The 24835-nt window shown below is 44.9% G+C and overlaps 1 protein-coding gene across 1 annotated transcript; it reads right to left on the bottom strand.

The window, feature by feature from the left end:
• Positions 1-933: 933 nt before the first annotated feature.
• On the bottom strand, positions 934-10482 carry LOC149327433 (uncharacterized). The gene is made up of 2 exons (XM_089563747.1): positions 9024-10482; positions 934-1936 (listed from the first exon to the last, which is right to left on the bottom strand). Exons 1-2 carry the CDS (start codon positions 9340-9342, stop codon positions 1257-1259), a joined length of 999 nt encoding a protein of 332 aa, XP_089419873.1. The 5' UTR covers positions 9343-10482; the 3' UTR covers positions 934-1256.
• Between the last annotated feature and the right edge of the window lie 14353 nt (positions 10483-24835).

Consider the following 24835-nt stretch of genomic DNA (forward strand, 5'->3'; position numbering starts at 1 on the left):
CCGCCTCTAAAAATCGGCATTGACTACAATAGCCTGTAAATTGACCACTGCAGCAGCAACATTTTTTATATGCAGTTCATGTGCTTTTGTTTCTATCCTGGCACCAATATAAAATCTCCCGTTTTGGTTGAAGTAATGGAAAGTAATTCTCCCCTTCTATTGTCCCTATTTGCCTTAGCTTCTCGTAGCACAAGGCAAGCATCAAATTGTAATTTTAACAGTCTAAAATGTAGCAGCAGTGTATATGATGAACGCCTTACATGTCGTTCATTGGAGCCAAAATAGAACAAATGGCTAACGTATGTAAAAGTAGTGAGGAATTGTAACTGACCTGTAAATTGCCTAGAAGTGTAAACAACTTATCACTGAAACTCTTGCTTTGTGAAATATGCTTTGATTTTTTGACATTTTTATGTGCTCATGTGTTTTGGAGTGTGCAATATTTTGGCATTTCGTTAGATGTATCTTGTAAACGTTTAATATTCTAGTAGTACTCTTGTGTATATTATCAATAATTCTGCCGCCCTCGTAGCCTCTGCAGCTGAACTTATTAGCAATTTTTGAATTTAATCAGACACTAACCTAGGGAGCTATCAGTTTTCATATTTCATGTGTTATCGCAATAAATTTTTTTCTAAAAAAACGCACACAGGCCTGCTGTTATTAGTGGATAAATTTCATGGACTGTGGGGCACAGCCTGTATTGGTCTAGTAGCACGATTTTTAACTTCAGTATTAATGCAGATGTACGTAGCAAAGTATGCGGACAAGGGCAACACTAATCATAACTATAGCTAATTACAGCAACCTCAATCTCAGCGCGAATAACCAGCATATGTTAGATTAACCAACCATTCATTGTCTCATGAAAATGCATAAACATGAGAAGACGCAATGTGATGCGTTTTCTACAGTGAGAAAGGGAATGAGAAGTCTGAAGAAGAAAACTTTATTTTCTCACTGAACTAAAGTTTTTGCTGAGTCAAGCACATGCCATATGCAGCCACCTTTTGAAGATTTCAACAGAGGCCTGCAGTATAAACTCGTGCGTAAAAAAGGGGGTGAGAAAACTGCCGCGATGAACTTAAGCTTCCAAGACATCTCGCGCCAGTGTGACCAAAGCAAACTGTTCGGTAAGCTGATCCGGCGCTAGCCACATTGAACAGAAGGGGCTTGGATATTCGAGCGAAATCACATGCGTAACTTCTAGTCATTACATCCCACAACGAGCAGGCTGGGAGTTACGATTCCGTGTCCTAATTCTCGTGCAAAGCCTTATGGCGGTTGAAACCGCTAGGATCAGCAAACTGCTTGTGGCAAATAGTGCACTTGTAAGGCTTCTCCCCGGTATGAGTTCTCTCATGTCGCTTCATATTCCCCGGAAAGCGGCTCTCATAAGAGCAGTAGATGCACTGGAAGAACTGTTTTCTACTGGTTGATGTGCTACACTGCTTTTGAACATCACCGCCGTCCGAGTCGGCAGCATGTTGGATTCGGCGCTGAGTGGTTTGTTTCTTTTTCCTTCTGCGTACTTTTGTTCCTGACTGAAGACCTGCACTGCTTTCCCTTCCACGCTGTAAGTAGCGGCTGTGCGCCATAACGCGAAGATGCAGCCCTTCATGACGGCTGAGATTGCTTCGATCAGCACACCTCCTGGGGCAGTACCTGCACTTGAAAGGCTTCTCTCCGGTATGAGTTCGCTGGTGTCTCAGCAAGTTTGAATTTGTGCTAAGCACTTTAGGGTAATAGCGGCAATGGAACTCCTGCTGGAGGACTTTTGCCGCCTTGCGTCGTTTCAGAGCATCCACGCCGTCCCAGCCAGTAGCAGGACGGCTCCTCCGCTTGTTGCTTTTCTTCGTCTTTCTTATAGAAAGCCCTCTTGATGTGAAATCCAAGGGTGCCAAGGAAACAGCTTCGCTGCAACTATCTTCCGCACCTGCAGTAGGTAAGAGAGAAATATTGAATTTATTTTTTATTTTATTTATTCATTTTTTAGGCAATACAAGTATTGCCCACGAGGCAAGACAAAAGGAGACTATTGGTCTCCTGACTAGGTCTTGGCCTCGCCGGGCGCCGCAGAGGCAGTAGTACATAGCATATCGAATCATACATCCTAATCACGATCAGATCAGATGATTATATAATTCTACATGCAATATACATATGCACAAGCTGCGAGAAATAAATGGCACTTTGCTTAATAGCGACATGAAGAAACATAGGAATATTTAATAAAAACAAAACAAAAAGACAAACCAGAACATCAATGACACAATAAGGCACGTGCTCTTTGCCTAAACTGATGTACAGATGTAGCCTTTTTTGGAGTAGCTATTATATCTGGATATGAATTGAACATAAGTTACCCAGTTACTGCACAGTAACAAAAAAGGATTGGCAGAAGGCAGGGTCAAAGTGTTTTACTCTCCTTCTGATGTGCACTGACTTTCGAACACCATAAGAAAGCTGCAAACTGGGTAAAAAGATCCTCACTCCCCACAGCGCAGACTTTGACTACTGCGGCACACAGCATGTGCATGGGAGTGGCTCCCATTTCCTGGTCTTTCAGTTTCGGGCTGAATTCGTCCCGTGAAAGATGATCGACCAATGCAGTAGCCAGACACTGGATTGCCATACAAAGCTCGTACTCTTTGGCACCGAACTGGTCAAAAATAACCAGCAGCATCTAGCGCACCTCGATTTCCTAGCAAGTATTTATTTATCTAATTACAGATAAGATGCTTCAGACGGGTTAGAGACTATAGAAATACGCAGTCGAAAAATGTTTGGTAAGAGGATTGAGTTGAATAATAAGACAGTAAACTTCTGTGGCACACTGAAATAAATGGACTAGGCAGCATAGATCTCTGCAGCAGCACAAGATTCTATTTATAAACAAACCTTGAAAGATTAGTTGAAAGTGTGGTGGTATGTGTGGAGTCATGACTCCCTTCAGGCAATGGGCACTGTTGAAAAATTTGTTTAAGAAAGAGGAGATACGAAAAGTCTCATTGTAAAGCCAATAGTATTTAAGGGGTTTGTCAAGCGTATGATTTGCTGCTATGTATGAGGGTGGCACTGGTTAACACTCCCAAGATTCTGTAACAATGCGCAGAAGTACCCTCAAAAGCAGCAGATTGGGCTTCCATCACAGCAGCTCATTTGGCAGAGCGCCGGACGCGAAATTCGAAGGTCATCAGTTCAGATCCCACCAGCGGCGTGTAGTTAATTTATCTTCTACTTTCTAATCAATTCTCTTCAAAATAATTGCCGTATCAATCTCTGACTGATAAACACCATCAGTTAACACCACCTTTTGGTGACTGTTGACTTCCATCACATATCGACGTGGTTAGCAGTGCACGAGGTGTTTCACCTAAGACTATATACAATTTTTAATTTTTTTTTTCATTAGAACATCGCTTTTTTAGATATAGCATTTTCAGTGGTCTGGCCAGTGTTGTCGGTAACGCGTTACAAGTAACGGCGTTACCGGTAACGTGTTCTTTTTTTTCGGTAACTTAGTAACGTACTCGTTACCATTTCGGAACTGTAACGGGTAACGTACTTACGTTAACATTTTTCGGTAACGTGAGATGTCACGGTACTAGTTACTTTTTATTTAAATTGTCCCCCACTGCCCCTCTTTCAGAAAAAAAAAACCGCCGAAAATGATGTTGCAAATAAACAAACCCTACTGGTGCTCTCGACAACCCTTGGTTCGCATGCGTGCCAGAAAACACCTGCTCTTGACAACGCATTCAACTAAAAAAAAAACTCGAACACGCATTCACACACTTGTCTTCACCCCCCAAAGCGCTCACACACACAACTCTCTAAAGAGTGGACGCATGCCGATCCACCAATGGACCATTTGCAGAAATCTGTAAGTCAGTTTCTCCGTAACCTTGTTTTCCAACCAACAGGTCTCGTTCCCAGACGACACTCACGCATTCTTTGTGGAAGCACTTCCCTCTTCTGAGTAAAGTAAGGAATGTCGCCAGTTTACTTCAAGACGGCCCCAAGAGAGCCGTCGAAAGAATACAGTAGTACAGCAGAGAAAAAGGGATTGCAGTCAACCGGGTGTAGGACTGCGTAATTTCGTAAGCAGAAGCACACCAGAATTACTGTAAATTTGTTGAGTTCAGCTATGTTTTCCTTGTGAAGTTGGAATAATGCGAAATACGAGCTTTATAAAATTGTTATATTGAGTTCTTGCAGTGAAAACTCGCTGATTAAAATTTATGGCCATGGAGTACCGGCAAAGTAGCGTGCGATACTTTTTTCAGTAATGGTAACGGTAACGCGTTACTTTTTTTTGTAGGTAACGTAGGGCGGTAACGCGTTCTTTTTTTATTAGCGTAACGAGTAACGTATTTAATTACTTTTTTTCGGTAACGCTTACAAAACTGGGTCTGGCACATCCGAATACAGCGAAGACATGCTGACTAGCAGGCTGGTTAATCAATATTTCATAGTTAACTTTTTATCTATTACTCTTAGGCATCTTTATTATTAAGACATGCAGCCCACACACAAGTCATATCCATATCAGTTTTTAGAATTTCGAAAATGCGGTTACCCTCGATGCTGTGGCGCAACAAATTTTGGCTGAATCGTGCAAAACACAAGTGCTTTCTAGAAGCTTTCATGCAAAGCAACCTCTCCAATGCATATAACTCATCGAAATAGCCAAAATTTGTTGGGTCACAGCAATGACAATAAGTGCCTTTTTGAAATTCTTAAAACTCATATGGATATTATACTTACGATGGGCTACACGTCTCTCATTTGTTTAGGAGCGTAATAGTAATTGTTAAAAGGTTAGCTATTAAATACTATCTAACCATTCGTTAGTTAGCACATTTTTGCGGTATTCTGATGTACTACACAGCTGAAAATGCTATGCCAAAAAGCACCCTTCTAACTCAAAAACCCTTTTATAAAAAATTGTGTAAAATCTTAGGTGAAACACCCTGTATGTTTGCAACTCGATTCTTAACAGGGTTGTCAAGCCACCAAGGCGGCTCATTCGTTATGGCGCACAGCTGCTGGCCCTAGACTCGTGTTCGATCCCTGCCGTGGCGGTTGCGTTTCAAAGGAGACGAAATGCTAGAGGCCCGTGTGCTATGCGATGTCAGTGCGCATTAAACAAGCCTAGGTGATAGAAATTATCCGGAGCCTTCCACTGCGGCATCTCTCATAGCCTGAGTTGCTTTGGGACGTTAAACCGCATAAAACCGAAACCGATCAGCAGCCTTTTGAGGAGCTGGTTCAGGAATTGTACCGGTAAGAACTAAGCACACTTGTTAACTTCAGTGAGACTAGCCCTAGCAAGGAGTTTTGAAGGCTAAACATACACGTCCTATCTGTTGTAATAAAATCTAAGTGCTTTGAGCTATATGTTTAATTTTGCGACGCTTGTGTCCGTGCACAAAAACCAAGATGCTATGCCACACTCTACCATCGGTCAGGCTTAACAATCTTTATGCTGGGAATGTTGTGTATGGCGCCTTATTGTCCGCGTTAAAGAATAAATCATGTCAAGAGGCCCTTGCTAGTAAGATATGATACGTGTTTGCGCCTTTTTAGGTGTTCAGTGATAAATATGCCAAGACGTTTCAGTTCGTTAACCTGTTTAAGAGCTTCAGAGGTCATAATGAAAAGAGGAACCTTCTTTTTTATTAGTTATGGTCATGCAGACAACTTTTCCTCCCAGGAAGGTAAGTTTGTACCGCTTCTCGCAGCTATCGCTATGCATACAGACGGGATGACATGGACATGCAAAATCAAGGGAGTTAAGCTATTAAAACTGGCGACGTATAGAAAAATCAGCGGCGTTACAAAACTCGCGATTGGTCAGAACGCTGTTACATCATCAAAGGTGGAAAAATATCAAGTGCTAACCAGTAAAAGTCAGTATGTCTCAGTACACACAACCACACCAACTAAAACAGAAGAGAATATAACTGAAAAAGGATTTGATATTGAACTAGAAAAGAATTGGAACAGAATGCGAATGAAATTGGAACAGCTCTGGAATAAGATTTGAATAGAATAGCAAAGCTTTGTCAGAGGATCAATTTGTCATGTTACTCTTAACCAGTACAATTTCACTCCCTAGTGAGAGTGACCACTTTTCTGATGTTCAGCTGATCACGTCAGAAGTATGCGGCGGACCACCCCACAAGATGCAATAAGACCGTTCTCCAAGGAGTCAAGCTTGCACTCATACAGCCAGTAAAGTCTTGATGTGGTTTGCTGGGAAAGACTGGGTCTGCCAAAAAAAGCGGAATAGATGTGTGCAAATTTCGGCTATCTAAAGGGAATCAACAGGGCATCGGTGTTTTTCTTGGAGGGTAGTGCCGAAATACGTGTACAGCCGTGCTGACATGAAAGTGAAGGATAAATTCCTTCCGAATTTTGTTCTTACTACACATTGATTTTATGGTTCCTTCTTGGCAAATCAAGATTTGACCTTCAGCGAAAGGTGCAGTTATTCCTAAGGAAATTGCAGTTCGAAATTTTCCTGCCACCCAACTCAAACTTGTGGCACAGTCTCTGGCATCGGTGGCTAAAAGACTGCGTCAGCGCACCGCAGTTAACTTGTGAAATTAGCAGTCGATGGCGACAAATGTATTTCATGTTTTTGTTCTTCATTCACTCCCTTGCACTGTCCACCTAGTTTATTCTGGCTGGAAAACAGCAACCACAAGACCCTCCTCTCGCAATCTTGTTCAGGTTGTGTGACACTTTCTGCACGTAAGGGATGCACGCTGTTTTCTTCTTGACTGGTTGGTCAGCAATGATGCACGTGCTACTTTGGATTCTGCATTCGGCAAGCAGGAACTCCGCTATGCTTAGCAAGGCCGCATCGATCGTAGGAGAGCCTCTGCTTGTCTAATGCGGAATCGAAAAGAGCAAGTGTATAAATGCTCACCAACCAGTCAGACCGAAAACAGCGTACATGCACAAAGGCTTGCAAAACCTGAAAAAGACTGTGAGCAAAGCGGGTGTGAATTTAAGCAGGAAAACAATACCGACCAAAAATGAAATAACACGACGTTTCGAAAACTACTCGGTTCTTTCTTGAGGTGTGACAGCGGGCGTGTTGAAGTTTGGCTTCAAGCCTTGTGTAGCCATCTGCCAGATTATTGAACGTAAGTCGTGGTTGTTAGAGGCGGAGAAGGCTTCTGGAGGAGTGGTGAACATTCCTCCATGTGTGTTATATGAGCATTGACCATAACTCAAGTAAGAGCATCCTCCGTAGGGGCAACCATGTTTCCAGCACAATGGTTCTGTTGAAGTCAGTCCTGTGGTCACAAGCATGCCTCGTAGCATTTGGCCACCATGCTTTGATTCCTATTTGGCATCCATTTCGCGTTGCCTCATTCTTTCAACGAAATAATTGGTTTCGCAAATGTGCGATGCCGACCACTTCATGCAAGAGATATTGTATACATCACCTTGAGGTTTTCTTCCGGAAGGTGGTTTGGGCTGAAGAGAAGGCGTCTGATGGTGGAAGTCGGCTTCTGTGTTGTTTGCACCCCTTCCTTTCTGATAATACCGGCGAATGTTTCGCTGGTGTTTTTTACAAAAAGAATGCATACGTTTTTTTTGCCGATGCCATGTGCTATGGTCCAGAGGTGAAAATATTTTTTTTAGATATTTACTGGTTTTCAATCATGTGCCGAATTAACACACATACTCGTATCTCGTGCTGAATGTTTTCTTTTGAGTGTAAACGGGTTTAAGGTTGCTATTTTCCACCTGGAGTAATCTAGGTAGACTGTCCAAAACGAGTGAATGCAGAATGAAGAAAAAGGGGTCTCGGAAAAAAGCATCAGAAATAGTTCGTTGACTGTAGCATTGCTTTGGCACACAAGATTCCGACCTCATGCAGCCAGTTTACATCGGTGATACGGGATGCTGGCCTCAGTGATCGACCATGCGGGCACGCCAAATATACAGAGCACAAGTAGTGCAGATACCACACAGCTATACACAGTGATGAGTGCAAAACATGTGAACTGGTTTAAAGACGAGACCTCGGGGGTCATTTCCGGGCCTCCAATATGCAAAAAAACAAACACGTGCATCTGCATCCCCTCATCGCTCCCTTCCCATACGAATGTGCATTTTTTATTCAGTTACGCTTAATGGTTATCCTGTTGCATGATTGTCCAGTTCTTCCTAATATTTTTATCGCCATGTTTCCTTCATATGCTGCTTCACCCATTGCAATAAATAATTTGGTTTCTAGTCAGCACAAGTACATGTCTCATAATATTTTTCCTGCCTTAAGCACTGTTACATTCTCTCCACCAAAATGTATCAAACGGCACGCGTCAGTTGTCTTCTGAAATAAAACAATGTATCAGTACCTTTTCCAGCTCTTGGGATGTAAAGCATTCTTTCATTGATAGCAGTTTCTTTCACAGAAACTTTATAGCGTGTTCCACCAAATTTGGTCCTGAATTGTGTCCCAAACCAGTATGAAGCACTCTTCAAATTCGATCCGCTTCGAGGTCTCTTCTGAGAAGGCTAGAAATACCGTTTCAGTCTGTTTCCGGCTCGGTTCTGGTTCCATTTCGACTGCATGAGATGGCGGGACATTCGGCGCAACATTGTGCCAGATACTCATTATAAAAACATTTATTATGAGGAAAAAAATGTAGTTCTGATAATACTACCACGGCTACCATGTGTGGCCTCTCTTTGTATTCTCGCAGTGATGAGTACCAAATATCTCCTGCAAAGGCTATGAGCGCAATTTTCGGTTCAACTTTTAAGATTTCTGCTCAGTGTTCCATGAACGAAGTAGAAGTTTCAGACATTGCCTTCAGTTTTGATGATAACTCAAACTCCCCATCCACAACCTGCGCCTCCCCCCAACCGGCCCATCACTTTTTTCGCACATGCAGAAAATGTTGATCGGTTTCCGAAGCGTCGGGCTTTTAAAATAAAATCATTGTTCTACACAACGCTTCTGTGTTGCTTATATATAAACACATAGCTCTCACCTTCAACGGGCTGATCCTTTCCTCGGTCTGTGCCTTCTTCCACACTACTATAGAGCTCAATGCAGCACTGGCCAGCTTCCTCTGCACAAAGATGAATCCTGTCACCAGGCACAGAGTCGTGGTCGCCACCTTCTTCGCTATTGGAGAGCGACGCAGCAGGAGCGCTGATGGTAGTCACAGTAACGTCTGATGTAGGACGATCGGGGGTGGTCACCGCACATTCTGGTGTCAGAGGAGCAGCGATGGCGGTCCCGGTAGACTCCGACGTGCATATGACTGTGCACGGACACAGTACGCGGCCTGCAATGGCGAGGCACATGAAGCACTGAGAACTGCAGGGAAACTAACCGCATCCATATTAACACCCGAAAACAATAGTTTTTGAACCAATGGCACTTGTACCAGCGCGTTCAGGAAAACAATCGAAAACACTGATTATTATGATCCTTCACATTGTCTTAAAACTTTGCAAGCAGAAAGCCTCTAGCTGCACTCGGGAGACGATGAGAGCCAAAGTTACAGTAAGTTAACGTTACAACACTAGGGACTAAATCGCTCAGTGCAACTTGTTTCAGTATAACACTTGCCACTAGAGGCTTGATCCATTCTGCATTCAATCACGAGATGTAACATGACAGCGACACAAAAAAAAAGTGGGACAAGCGCTCCCTGTGAACTAGCAGCAAGTTGAGAGATTAGAGTATTGTTAAGACGTGCTTCTCTGGAACAAAGAATACAGAGAGATATCTCCAGACCACATAATCTCCAGAGAAATGCAAAACATTAATATTGCACAGTTAGCTTTCTTTACAGGATTATACTATGATAGTTTCGTGTGTATGTGGGACATTATAGCGGCCACTAAAATGTTATACTCTGGAAGCATATTTTCCCTCGCATCAATCGCTGCCGGGCTCTCATTTGTCATCTCGCTATCGTAAGTGTGGGGGTGTTGTCTGGTTCTACAATATAGTACTTCAGTTAGATGACAGCAATTAGCTCATACCAGATTTCGCAGAAGTGATTCATGATACAAATATGGGCAAACAGCACAGTAGTCATGCTTGTAATAGTTCCCGAGACAACACTACTTTCTTTCCTCACGCCCACAGTACTTGAAGAATTGCTTTGAATAGGCACAGATACCAAATCTGCTAAAGCGTGGTTTTGAAGTTTTTTTTTTACTTGTGCTTCATTGATTTAATCTAGTACAATTCGGAGAAAAGGCAGAGACCAACTTTCCAACTGGACTAATTGACACCATACATTTAACGATAAGTACACAGAACAAATGTAAACAGAGTGAAAATCATTGTAAAAAGAGAAACATAACAAGCAGTTAGAGACATCAGAACGAATACAGCCCTCTGTTTACAAATCTCTTAGCAAATATTTATGACCACAATGACAACAACATGAGGTGATTTAAGGCAGACAGCTGGGCTAGTTGGTGTTTAGATTGAGAGGACATAGTAGTAGCGCTTAAAAAACAAGGACGACAGGGTAGAGAAAGACAGCACTAGCGCCTGTGCTGTCTTTCTCTACCCTGCCGTCCTTGTTTTTTAAGCGCTACTACTATGTCCTCTCAACATGAGGTGAAATCATTCCTAGAAGAACAGCGCTGGGAACAAGACGTCAGATGAAAGGAAGGACAGACACATGCGCTGAATAACAAGTGACATTTTATTTCGGAGCAAGGCATATATATATGCTCCGAAATAAAATTTCGGTTGTTAATCAGCCCAAGTGCCTATTCTTCCTTTCGTCCGTCGTCTTGTTCCTAGCGCTGGTTTTGTACGTATGCTGTGCGCACAAGCCCGACACCTTGCTCTAAACATATGGGCGAAATCAAGAAGGGTGAAAAATACGAATAGGTTATGTGCTGAATTATAATGCACCACAAGCATGATACAGCTATCGTTACATATCGTCCCGGTGAAAATCGATGGATGTACGGTTGCCGTGTGGAACAGCAGCATTGTACTACATGTACTGGCTTGCATGTTGCGTTTCAGAATTAATCCTAACCAAACGCCATTTTAGCATGTGATATACAGCCTGCGCCAAAAGTACAGACTACAGCGTATTCTTCTAGACCATACTGCGAAGCCCATTTTAAGTCTCCAGCATTATAAACACTTTGATGGTGAGAGAAAAATTTTTCTAACCGCTCAAATGACTTTTAACGGATTCTATAGCTCCACTACCACACAGCTTACAATTATGCAGGCGCCGTGTGCAGATCTTTTTCAACAAATGGTGCACTTATCAGTGTAACAACTTTTTTATGAAGTTCAGAGAAGCTATAGTTTTAGGTTCAAATGGAGGACACAGGAAAAATAAATCGACTGTCTTCTTTACGTTTGTTGGAAAAAAAGTAAGCTGATCTCTGCACTCCACTTGGAATGTTTGCAATGGCAGGTAAGGCACATTGCTGGCCAACTCACATCTTCTGCGCTTTGTTCTTTTGTGCAGTACGAGGCGTCAAATTTCGTGGCTGACAAGTAAAAAATTCTTTATTACAATAATGCGTTCTAGAATTACTCCGAGCTAATTTGGGTGTATGCTCCTAGTCGAGCATGTCTTAAATTGTTTTCTTCAGAAGTTCTGGAACAAGTTGATTCCATTTACAATTATATAAAAATGTTGCTTCAAGTGCACTTTCCTCATTTCCAAAGCTAACATCTCTGTCGCCAATACTTAAACTGGTTTCCTGTTTCCCAGGTTAGTTATACACCACGTTTCGTTTTTTTGCAACCCTGGTACCGCAATTTGTTAGTTGAGAAGTTAATCAGAGGATATTTACTAGAAAGCATTTCATGATCTGTGCACACTTTAGTCCCAACAACAAAAGCTGCAGGTATCTGTATCGAGTCTCAATCATGTGACCATTTGCACTCTGCAACGATGTCTATGCACAGCAAGTAACACTCCAAACAAAAGACTCAGGCTCTTCAAGCGCCAGTTGAGCCCCCATTTTCGTTTTCGTTCTCCAGCACAATTGCAACTCTGAAAATAGAATAAAAATATAGGTCATGTTTCACAGCAATATAATACACAAATAACTGAAAACAATGATGTGTGCCGGTATTGAATTTAAATTTTCATGCACTACCCTCTTTGCGAGCACAGAATGTTATTCAAACCATTAGTCCCTCCTTACAATTTTTACTTGGTCATAGTCCTGCTCGGACTTTAAGGAGCACTGCCAAAGTTCATTAAATTAGATTATGGTAGCTTCCTACATAAGGTGGTTAAAAGTATTTTGTGCTGTCCCAAATATCGCTCCAAACACGTAAACAAGAAAACAGAAGTACCTGCCTTCAAATAGCCAGCAAATAACGTTATATTATATGGAGTTTGTCACCAGTGAACTTAAGCATTCTACCATTGGTAACAAACAAATAAGTAATTATATGTATTATCTGGAGTTTATCACCCACGAACTTAAGCAGCCTACTTTGGGGAGCTAACAAACAACAGAAGAATGGCAAAAGCGAAAAGAAGTTTTCCACAATCATAATGCTGTGCTAAACTAAGCACGGTAATAAAAAAAAAACAGTAGTGAAGCCGGGGAATACTTCACTTCCCAATAGTGTGCTTAAGTGCCTGGCACTAGAATATATGAGTTCTGGCTCAAGCATAAAAAGCAGCACTGACACAAGCTTTCTATAAAGATTGAACACATGTTTGTCACCTTAGATCTAACGCCTCCCTTGAAAAAAAAACAACGTGTGAAAGACAAGCATTATTCACTTTAAAGTAAACAGTGAAGGAGAATGGAATCAAAAGCATGTCAAAGTTATTTTTTGATGAGATAAGACAAGCTTATCTCAGAAGAGTAAAATAGCTCAAGAACGCCGTTTGTATTTTACTACCTATTGCTACATATCACTGTAACCGCGTTTAAATTTTCGATGCCCTCATTGGTGATTCCTTTTGTGACATAGGAAGCGGTAAGCCTTTGTGATTTGCAACAAAACAATTCCCCAATTCCACATACTACACAAACTCTACTTGCCAATGCGAACCAACCAGCAGGTAGCATCTAATGCCAACCCAACACGTGACAAAAAATTTTGCAAAATTGCATACATACACCCACGGGTAAAGCATTCCACTAGTGTTCAGATACACTAATTACATGCACACAAAGAAGCAGGTGTCGCTAGAAGACGTTCTGAAAGCACATCTGATAGCACGTTATGCAACTATTCCTTCCTGTCAGCTTCATACTATTCAACAAAAATGACTGCGCCGAATGAACCAAACGCGTGTTCGTGCACTTTGTTTCTTTGCAACATCTGGCACGGCGGGACAACACTGCGGGGCTTAGATATCCCCGAACTGAGAGAAACAAACTCCTCTTTAGCGCGAGCCCGCTCTCGCTGCATCGAGCATTTTATAGTATCCACTTCCTTCGCCATGTGATCACTCCGCCGAGCATTCTCCTGCAGCGAAGGCGCCTTCACGTCGAGCTCAGGAACAGCTCAACACAAGGCAGGCGTGGCTGGTTGGCTTCCGGCGCGGCGATCACGTCGACGACATTTGCAGCAAAGATGAGCCTACAGGCCTCACTGAGTTAGACAGGCCAAGGCACTACCCAGCCGTTTGTTTGTATATCGCTTAAAGGATCACACGGCGACCGTAAGCACAACGAAGCACGCCCTCGCAATGTCGTTGCACTCCACCACAGCAGCTGCACACCAGACATCAACGACAACAAGCAGCCTGTGCGGGAGACATGTCGCAACAAGTAGGAGCCCTACATGAACATGAAGGAGCACATGGCGACCTCTGTCGAGAAACGACATAGTCGAGAACATAGCGCCCTCTATCGATCAACGACAGTGAGCCGCAACATAACGGCAACATAGAGTAACAAAAGACAAAGGAAATCTGGCTGCGCTGTGCTGCACTATTGCCCTCGCCATTTCGCCCCCTGCCAGCTGTGTCGTGCGCTAAAAGGCGCTGTGCCCTCTCCCTTGTGTTGTATTAGAGGGGATTTTATGCGGGTCAAAGAGAGCAGCTATCGTTGTGCGGCGTGCGTGCAGAGCCGATTCGCTCGACGGGCGTCTGTCGCAAGCCACAACCCTTGCGCGCCCGCCGAGTTTCGCGGCGCAGTTTCCGCTTTTAAATGAGCCTGCCTCTTTTCCGCTTGTAGTTACTCCGACAGCGTGTGGGGCGACTAGGTGCATGCATGAATTGAACGGCGGAAGCAGAAGACAACATATGTGCACACTAACAACTATTTATTAAGTGAAACAAGACAGCAATTACGGAATCACAGAACAATTCTTATTCCCTGCGCATAAAGTACTAGCTTCTGATAAAGGTTTTTGGAAAGCGCGGAGAGGAATAAGAAATGTTTTTAGTAAAAGCAGTGTCGAGCATTCGTGGCAAGAGCAGTGCCATACATTAGAACAAAAATCAGTCGGAGACGTAGAAAGCTAAGTGGAAAGCAAAGCCAAGAAACGACTAACAAAAAAACCCATCACAACAAACAATACCCATTTTAATGCACCATGAAAGGAAGGAATCTCGAGTGGTACATGCATTCAAAAAGAACGCTGACGACAGGAAATTTCATTTCTTCGAAGGGCTACAGAGGTGTCGCTAACACACGTTCTTGCTTTTGCTAACAAATTCTTTAATTTATATGTGGGGTGTGGAAAACCATATATAAGAAGGTTGTACTTGATGCGCAGGGGTTCAGAAGGGCTCTGCGATTTCATGTGCGCTGACTTGTTCCATGCTAATTTCCTGTCACTGGCTGCTCTCTCACCTGCTTGAGCTGAGTATTATAAATATGCCTCCTTACAGTATAATTAAACGTTGGAAGTGTGCACATAAACTTCCTTTTTCTTGTGCCGTTGTCGTTGCGCCGTCGTTCATTTACCTGCGATAGATTTTGAGTCTCTTATAAACCCAATCTGGAGGGCGAGAACAGCGCTGAACGAATGTTCTGCGCATGGTTTTAAAACTTCCGAACGGAAAGAATGCAACACTCAAAGAAGCCCAATGGGCAATAAAACTCCCTTGAACGTCCTAGGGACGTCTGGGACGTCCCGCGGACGTCCAGTTTCGTTTCAGTGCCCATTGGGAGGAAGGAGGGAATCAAGGCTAGCCGCAATGATTTATGCCTACTGTAATTACGCGCAGCGCTCGCTACGCTGGTGAGATCACATTAAACGAATAAGAGCATGTAAATACCTGAGGCACGGTTTAGAAGCTGGCACAAGTAGGCCGTCGGTGATCAGTACCGCAGCAGTTCTCTCACTCATAAACAATGCATCACTGTAAACTGATAAGCAATCGTATGGTGCATACAACTAAAGTATAATCTTTTTCGTGTTTCGTTGTCCAAAAAACTGCTAGAATGGCGCTGCCAGGTTGACAGAGCAAACGCAAACCAATCTACAGGACACTATCCGATTCTTTGTGCGCGTTTTTGCCGTTTTGTACTTAGCACACTCTCTCTTGTAATTCCTTGGCGTCAAAATGCAAGCTGCTTTGATTTGATGGGTTCTAGACCCCTATTGTGAACGAGCCTCAGAAACACATGCTTTGTAAATGTTTGTATCGTAAGAAAGAACAGCCACCTCGGAAGCAACCTGGCTACCGAGACGGATCTCAGAATCACTACGGTGTCTGGCGAGTACAAGGACAAGTAAGTTACGACGAAAAATATGTTGGTGTAAGGATATAGCCTGCAAAGATTTAAAAAAAAAATCTCACTTCAGTGGTATCACTACAGGCATTCACGCTAGTCACCCGACTTCCTGCCCTTGAGATCTGAGCAATTCCGAAACCATAGCTTCGTCGCTGCTGGCGCGGCTGGACGACAGCCGACACTTGCTGTTTTTTTTTTTTTTGCTTGATTAACACTCTCTTTGCGCAATCACGACGCCGCCAACGGTATGTTCTTTTCCATCGACGGCCATAAAACTGGTTTTCCTGGCCTCCCGCTGCAAGCTCTCCTCTTCACTTCTCTCTTTCCGCAGCGTTCTCACCTACCCAGCGCCGTCTCTGTCTGACACTTTTTTCTTTAATGCCTGGTTGATTTGCAGCATAGACAAAGCGGTTAATTGTAGATAGCAATGGCTTATCTTATGCGGTTCCCGATCACAGGCGCTGAAGGAAATTTTTTCAGCATTCTTTTTCAGGTAGTGAGGCTGCTAACCGAACAAGTAATACGCCAAATACACTTCATGAAGTAAGCTGCTTGGTTTATTGGGGTTTAACGTCACAAAGCAACTCAGGCTATGAGGGACACCTTAGCGAAGGGCTCCGGAAATTTCGACCACCTGGGGTTCTTTAACGTGCACTGACATCGGACAGCACACGGGCCTCTAGAATTTCGCCTCCATCGAAATTCGGCCGCCGCGGCCGGGATCGAACCCGTGTCTTCCAGGTCAGCAGCCGAGCGCCGTAGCCACTGAGCCAACGCCGCGGGGACATGAGGTAAGCTGTGTTACTGCTGTTACTGAACTGCTGCTCAAGAAAGCAAGAAAACTCTGGTGTTTTCCGAGCTCGGAACCTTGCGTCAAGATGACGTGCACTTTTAGGTTAAGGCAATTAACTAGAGGAAAGTGATATTCGTGATAGTATCGTGAAAGCGCTTCGAACCCTCCGCAATGGCTCAGTGGCTAGTGAGCCCGGCTGCTCAGCCCGAAGACGCGGGTCCAATCCCGACGGCTGTGGCCAGGATTTGCGCATATCTCTATCACATGATGGATACCGTGAATATTTATTTATTTATTTCATTTCATAATACTGCAGGCCAATAGATTGGCCCATGCAGGAGGGGCTATACAAGGCATTGAAAATGACAAATACAAAGAAAAATACATGGGGTTACAAACAATGAGGAGAATAACAAAAATACAACGCTCATTCACTCGAGAAAATGCTTCTCAAGAGGTTTACTAAAATTTGAGGACTGGAAAATGGCCTCGGGAAGAGCGTTCCAGTCGGAAACAGTCCGCGGAAAAAAACTGTGCTTGAATGAGTCAGTCTTTGCAAAAATGGGTTCCAGCAAATGAATTCGTGAATGGTGTGTTCGGCGCGACAATTGGTCTCTGGTCGAGTACCCTTTATGAAAGCGTACTTGTGAATTCGTTTACTGAAGTTTAAGGCTGCCCTGAATCTATTAGCGAATACTGTAGTGCCGGCGCCCACATTTCGTTGGCTGGCCTCTCTGGAAACAAGCGCTGCGCGCCCGCCATCGCTCAAAGCAGGCCCAGACTCTCTCGGACATGTCGCGACGTGCAGCGTGACTCATCCCGCCAGGCCGGCGCCGACACGGACCCTTCCTCCTCCCCTCCTCTCCGTCGGTGCGGGCTCCTCCGTTGCGTCGCCGGCCAGTGCCGTGACCTGACTGGAGGATTTGAACTGCTGGCTGCCGCAACCGACAGCGGTGGCTTTAAAAACGGAGCCGCGCTGAGCCCGAGCAGCAGACGGGCAGCAGAAGAGCCATCACGCCGGAGCTACGCTCGCCGCCTGGGCCGCCCTTCTTCTTTGTGCTTGCCCGTGGTGCTCTTAGCCCTTGTATCATGTACGATGTCTGTTAGAAAAGTATCCGACCTTTTGCCGAATAAAAAAAAGGCATAACTGGATCGTTGGAAACCTAATTACCTTCAAAGTAGTCTCCTTGGGACTCCACACACTTCTCCCAGATGTGCTGCCGCTGTTGGAAGTATTCCGAAAAGGCCTTTTCGGAATGGAGTTTAGCTCAGCTGTCGTTGCAGCCATAATGTCCTTTCTTGTCTGAAATCGCGCTCCTTTCAATGGCCTCTTGATTTTCGGAAACAACCAGAAGTCGCAGGGGGCCATATCAAGAGAGTAAGGAGTCTGCCGAACTACAGGAGTCTGGTTTTTCGCCAAAAAATCTGAATCAAATGCGAGGAATGTGCAGGAGCATTGTCATGATGGATGCGCCAATTTGCTGTTGATCTCAACTGCGGTCTCTTGCGCCGCACAGCATCGCGTAGGCGACGGAGGACACCCCTGCAGTACTGTTTGGTCATTGTTTGACCCTGGGGCGTGCGTACTCGTGGTGTGCCACACAGCGAGAGTCCAAGAAAGCAGTCAGCATCACTTTGACTTGTGCTGAGCATTTGGCAGGCCTTCTTTGGTCTTGGGGACGTGGAAAGCTTCTACTGTGACGACTGGGATTTGGTTTCCGGGTCGTACCCGTACACCCAAGACTCGTCACCAGTGATAATGGCGTTGATGAAGTCGGGGTCACTGTTTGTGGAATCCAGCGTGTCCTGTGAGACTTCAACACGAAGCTGCTTTTGCTCCACCGTGAGCAGCTTCGGCGCGAATTTCGGCGCAACTCTCTTCATGGCCAAATCTTCGCTGATAATGGAATGTGCAGAAAAACTACTTATGTTCACCTCTTCCGCAATTTCTCGGATAGTCACACGACGGTCCCGCATCACCAGAGCGTTCACTTCGGCAATGACCTGGCTATTTCGGCATGTTGATGGCCGACTGGAGCGTGGCTCGCTCTCCACCGATGCGCGGCCATCTTTAAACCAGTTGTACTATTGCTTAAGTTGTGTGCTGCTCTAAGCATCATCACCGAAAACCGTCTGAATATTCCGAATGGTTTCCACTTGGCTGTCGCCCCGTTTCTGGCAAAATTTGATGCATTAGCGCTGCTCCTGTCGCACCGCCATTTTGCTTGCACTAAAAAACCGACGAGAGCACTGCGCACTACCTCACTCAAACGCTGCCTCCCAGCGACTGACGCCATCGGCAGGCGGAAGAAATTCGTGCATGCGCACGACGGTTCAAGGCAGGCTGGTGCAAGCGCGCTTGTTTCATATCCATCAGGTGTTCGCAAAAAAAAATAAGGTCGGATACTTTTCTAACAGACCTCGTAAAAGCCCTTGTACTATCAGCGTCAATTGAAACGCGAACAAGCCAATTGAAACGCGAACAGCACAACTCGCAGATATTAAACTAGGGAGGCAAAATACATGAACAGTTCATTTTCCCATCTAAGCCGAAAAGACCGCTCTTCTGAAATGTTAATAGCCCACGCCTGTATTTCACCTCCAGCCTCTAATATGCTTTATTCTTTGTGCTCGCGTTCCAGGTGTTTTGTTCGCATTTCATTTGACGCTGATAGTACATACTGTACATAAAAGTCATTTGACTCACCGTCGCCTCGACCGTTTCCTGGCTCCGACTCCCAGTCCCAACAATACCTTAATAAATATATTATAGGAAACGGACAGTAGGCTGATCAATATGTAATTTTTCAGGTCCTTTACATCTTCTTTCTTATGAATTAAGATTATGGATTATGCTAGCATTCTCCCGAAATTTTGCCACGCTCGAGGTCATAAGGCATAGGGTATAGTGTGTGGCTATTTGTTCTAGCACAATCTCCTCGCCGTCGTTAAGCAGATCTCCCGTTACCTTACCTGGTCCTTAGCGGCAGCTTTCCCCCTTTTCATTGCTCCTAAGGCTTTCTTTAATTCCTCTTTCGTTTCTGGCGGGTCGTCCCAATGTTTATCTCAGTTACCTCCTTATTTACGTCATTTACGTATGTAAGTAGCGTTAACGAGGCAAACAGAGGACGCTAGCCTCGTTAAGACAATGGTCACGTTAAGGAAGCTAACGTTGTGGCCACACTGAGACAAGAAAGTGTGCTACAAGGGCATATCCGCTGTAGTCGTAGGAACAATCTAGCTTTTCGCTAATATCTTTTACATCACCATAAGCAAGGCCGCGTGCATAATACTGAAAGGAATTTGTGACCGAAGGACACTTGACCGATTAACACTTTTACTGGTGTTATTGCGCGATAGCACGCCTCGAAAGCGCGACGTACGTGGAAGAAATACGTAGACTTGATGATAAGAAATAGGTGCTCGATCGCATACTTCGCACGAAAACACGGCTAGACCGCGTGCATAACACAGCACAGCACGCGACGGAGCACGATTACTTCGTGTTTTGCGCGTGTAATTGCGCGACGGGCCACCCAAAGAAGAAAAGGCGGGAAACGTGCGTCACATGACCCCGCGCCGCCGCTGCAGAGAAGCCGCCGAAAGGAGAGAATGGTGGGAAAACTGCCTGCTGACGCGCGGGCCGCCTGCCTAAAGGAGAAAGAGGCGGGAAAACTGTCCGCCCAAACCTGGTCAACCGCTCCGCGCCTCGCCGCCGCAGACACACCGCCAGAGAAAAAGGCGGGAAGAACTTGGCAACACTCAGCCATGCGTAACTTTACGAATGCGTATAGTGCTGGAGCTACTCACCGATGGGGCTTCCAATACAGTAGGCAGGCAATGGTACGCCATATGTGTGATAGCTTACCCGAAATTGGGTCTGGATGAGTGGCAGTTTAAAGCTTTAAGATGTAAATCTTGATGTGGCAGTTATGGGACTATCCACTTAAAGTACCGGTTCCAAGCTGTAATTCCTGTGGTCATGGCAGCACTTGAGTGTCTAAAACCGGCTAAAGACAAGATATGAGAAGCGTCTTCTTCCTGTGCAGAATATTCAAAATATGTGCTGATATCCGAAGCAAGCGATATCTTCGTGGACGTCGATGGGAACAGCCGCAGGCCCACAGCATGTCACGTCTTTCTGCTCCTTCTGTATAGCACTTTATGCAACAATTCCTTCATGTCAGCTTCATACTATTCAACAAAAATGACGACTGCGCCGAAGGAACCAAACGCGTGCTCGTTCACTTTGTATCTACGCAACATCTGGCACGGCGGGACAACACTGCGGGGCTTAGATATCCCCGAACTGAGAGAAACAAACTCCTCTTTAGCGCGAGCCCGCTCTCGCTGCATCGAGCATTTTATAGTATACACTTCCTTCGCCATGTGATCACTCCGCCGAGCATTCTCCTGCAGCGAAGGCGCCTTCACGTCGTGCTCAGGAAGGGCTCACCACAAGGCAGGCGTGGCTGGTCGGCATCCGGCGTGGCGATCACGTCGACGTCATTTGGAGCAACGATGAGCCTACAGGCCTCACTGAGTTAGACAGGCCAAGGCATTACCCAGCCGTTTTTTTGTATATCGCTTAAAGGATCACACGGCGACCGTAAGCACAACGAAGCACGCCCTCGCAATGTCGTTGCACTCCACCACAGCAGCTGCACACCAGACATCAACGACAACAAGGAGCCCGTGCGGGAGACATGTCGCAACAAGTAGGAGCCCTACATGAACATGAAGGAGCACATGGCGACCTCTGTCGACAAACGACATAGTCGAGAAAACAGCGCCTTCTCTCGATAAACGACACAGTTAGGCGACCAATAACGGCAAAATAGAGTAACAAAAGAGAAAGGAAAATGTGGCTGCGCTAGCCTGCACTATTGCCCTCGCCGAATTCGCCACCTGCCAGCGGTGTCGTGCGCTAAGAGGCGCGGCGCCCTCTCCCTTCTGTGGTATCAGGGGGAATTTATGCGGGTGAAACAGAGCGGCCAGCGTTTCGCAGCGTGCGTGCGGGGCCGTCGCGCTCGACGGGCGTCTGTCGCAAGCCGCAACCCTTGCCCGCCCGTCGAGTTTCGCGGCGAAGTTTCTGGTTTTAAGTGAGCCAGCTGCGTTGCGCTTCTCTATATATTTACTCCGACAGCATCTGGGGCGAGTTGGTGCATGCATGAATTGAACGGCGGAAGGAAAAGACAACACATGCGCACACTAACAACTGTTTATTGAACTAAAACGAGGCAAATTCATAATAATCAGCTCAAGCACTGGACACAGCGCAATATCGCTCCAAGCCAGTTATAGGAAATCAACGTGAAATAACACAGAACACAAGTAATCGCATAAGCATTCTTATTCTCTGCGCATCAAGTACTACCTTCTCATAAACGGTTATTACAAGCGCAGAGAGGAATAAAAAATGTAAAAATGTTCATGTGTGCTGACTTGTTTCATGCTAATTTTCTGTCATTGGCTGGCTTCGGAGCTGCATTGTGCTCTCTCACATGCTTGAGCTGAGTATTATAAATATACCTCCTTACAGTATAATTAACAGTTGATAGTGTGGACATCAATTGCCTTTTTCTTGTGCCGTTGTCGTTGCGCTGTCGTTCATTTTACTGCGATAGATTTTCAGCCCGTTAAATACTCAATCTGGAGAGCGAGAACAGCGCTGAATGAATATTATGCGCCTGGTTTTAGAACTTCCGAACGGAAAGAATGCAACACTCAAAGAAGCCCAATGAACACTAAAACTTCCTTGAACGTTCTAGGAAAGTCTGGGACGTCCGGCGGACGTCCAGTGTCGTTTCAGTGCCCTTTGGGAGGAAGAAGGGCATCATGGCTATTTACAATGATTTATGCCTACTGTAATTACGCGCAGCGCTCGCTCTGCATGTCACATCCCACTAAACGAATAAGAGCATGTAAATACCTGAGATACGGTTTACGAGCTGGCACAAGTCGGCCGTCGGTGATCAGTACCGCAACAGTTCTCTCACTCATAAACAATGCATCACTGTAAACTGATAAGCAATTGCATAGTGCATACAACTAAAGTATAATCTTTTTCGTGTTTCGTTGTCCAAAAAACTGCTATAATTGCGCTGTCAGGTTGACGGAGCAAACGCAAAGCAACCTACCGGACACTATCCGATTCTTTGTGCACGTTTTTGTCGTTTTTTATTTATTACAGATACCTGCAGCGCCCAAGGGCAATATTGAAGGGGGGGAAACACAATAACTTCTGCTCATTTGGCCGAAAGTACACATAATAACAGAAATACAATCACACAACTAATCGATGAGGAAAAACATGCACTGAAGGAAGACAACCACGCTCCACAACTAAAATAACAGTAATGAAATGAAAAAGACACGCGCAAGAGAACTGCGCGCTACGTCACACATCAGATAAAAATGCGCGGAATTGACCTTCCGTGCAGCACTCAGTGACGCCGGCTGGTAGCCTGTTCCAATGATTGATCGTCCGTGGAAAGAACGAGGTTTTATAAACATCTGTGCGACACTTAATCTCTCGATCTTCCACTGATGATCAACTCGTCTAGAAAAAAAAATGAGGTTGAAGCAGAAACCGGTCTTTGTCAATGCTCAGCTTTCCAAAATAGATGCGATGCATGATTTGTAATCTCAAATGTTTCCTACGGTTAGCTAAAGATCCCCAGCCAAGGTGGTTTTTAAGAGACGTGACACTAGTTGAGAAGCTGTAATTATTGGACACAAATCTCGCAGCATTAGGTTGGACGCGCTCGAGCATATCACATAAGTAAGCAAACTGGGGTCCCATACAGGACAAGCATATTCAAGAATTGGTCGGATGTAAGTGAAATACAGGAGTTGTTTGACATTAGACGGTGCTTTATTGAAATTTCTTTTTAAGAAATTAAGCACTCTGCAGGCTTTGGATGTAGTGTACTCAACTTGCCTCGTCCATGTTAGGTTAGATGAAAAATAAGCGCCGAGGTACTTGTATACCAGTCCTTTTGTACTTGAATACAACTACAAAAGACTTTTGTACTTCAGAGTGTGCTACTTGTATTCAAGTAGCACACTCTCTCTTGTAATTCCTTGGCGTCAAAATGCAAGCTGCTCTGATTTGGTGGGTTCTAGACCCCTATTGTGAACGAGCCTCAGAAACACATCCTTTGCAAATGTCTGTATCGTAAGAAAAACAGACACCTTGGAAGCAACCTGGCTACCGAGACGGATCTCAGAATCACTACGGTGTCTGGCGAGTACAAGGAGACGAAAGCTACAACGAGAAAGATGTGGATGTAAGAATGGAGCCTGCAAAGAAGAATTAAAAAACTCACCTCAGTGGTATCACTGTGGGTATTCACGCTAGTCACCCGACTACCTGCCCTTGAGATCTGAGCTATTCCGAAACCATAGCTTCGTAGCAGCTGGAGCGGCTGGACGACAGCCGACAGTTGCTGTTTTTTTTTTTTTGCTTCATATTCGCGCCCTCTCTGCGCAATCACGACGCCGCAAACGGCATGTTCTTTCCCATCGACGGCCACAAAACTGGTTTTGCTGGCCTCCCGGTGCAATCTCCGCTGTTCAGTTCTCTTTCCGTACCGTTCTCCCACACCCAGCGCCGTCTCAGTCTGACACTTTTTCCTTTATTGTTGGTTGATTTGATGCACAGACAGTGTGGTTAATTGCAGACAGTGAAGGCTTCCCTCATGCGATTCCCGATCACAGGCGGAGAAGGAGAATTTTTCGGCATTTTTTTACAGGTAGTTGAGCTGCTAGCCGAACAAGTAATACAGCAAATACACTCCATGAAGTAAGCTGTGTTACTGCTGTTACTCAACTGCTGCTCAAGAAAGCAAGAAAATTCTGGTGTTTTCCGAGCTCGGAAACTTGCGTTAGGATCACGTGCTCTTTTAGGTTAAGGCATCTGACAAGAGGCAAATGATATTCGTGATAGTAACTTGAAAGTGCTTGGAACCCTCTGCAATGGCTCAGCGGCTAGTCAGCCCGGCTGCTTCCCCCGAAGACGCGGGTCCAATCCTGCGTCTTCAGGTCCTTTTCAGGTAACTTTTCAGTCCTTTACATCTACTTTGCTATGGATTAAGATTATGGATTATGCTAGCATTCTCCTGAAATTCTGCCATGCTCCAAGTCATAAGGCATTGGGCATAGAGCGTGGCTAGTTTTTCTCGCACAATCTCCTCCCCGTCGTTCAACAGATCTCCTGTTTCCTGATCCTTACCGTCTCCTTTACGCCTTTGCATTGCTCCTAAGGCTTTCTTTAATTCGTCTTTCTTTTTCTTGCGGGATGTCTAGTTGGTGTGTGATATTGTTTATCTCGATTACGTCCTG

Source organism: Amblyomma mixtum, chromosome 10 (assembly GCF_055824585.1).
Source record: "Amblyomma mixtum isolate Tamu chromosome 10, ASM5582458v1, whole genome shotgun sequence".
Classification (NCBI taxonomy): domain Eukaryota; kingdom Metazoa; phylum Arthropoda; class Arachnida; order Ixodida; family Ixodidae; genus Amblyomma; species Amblyomma mixtum.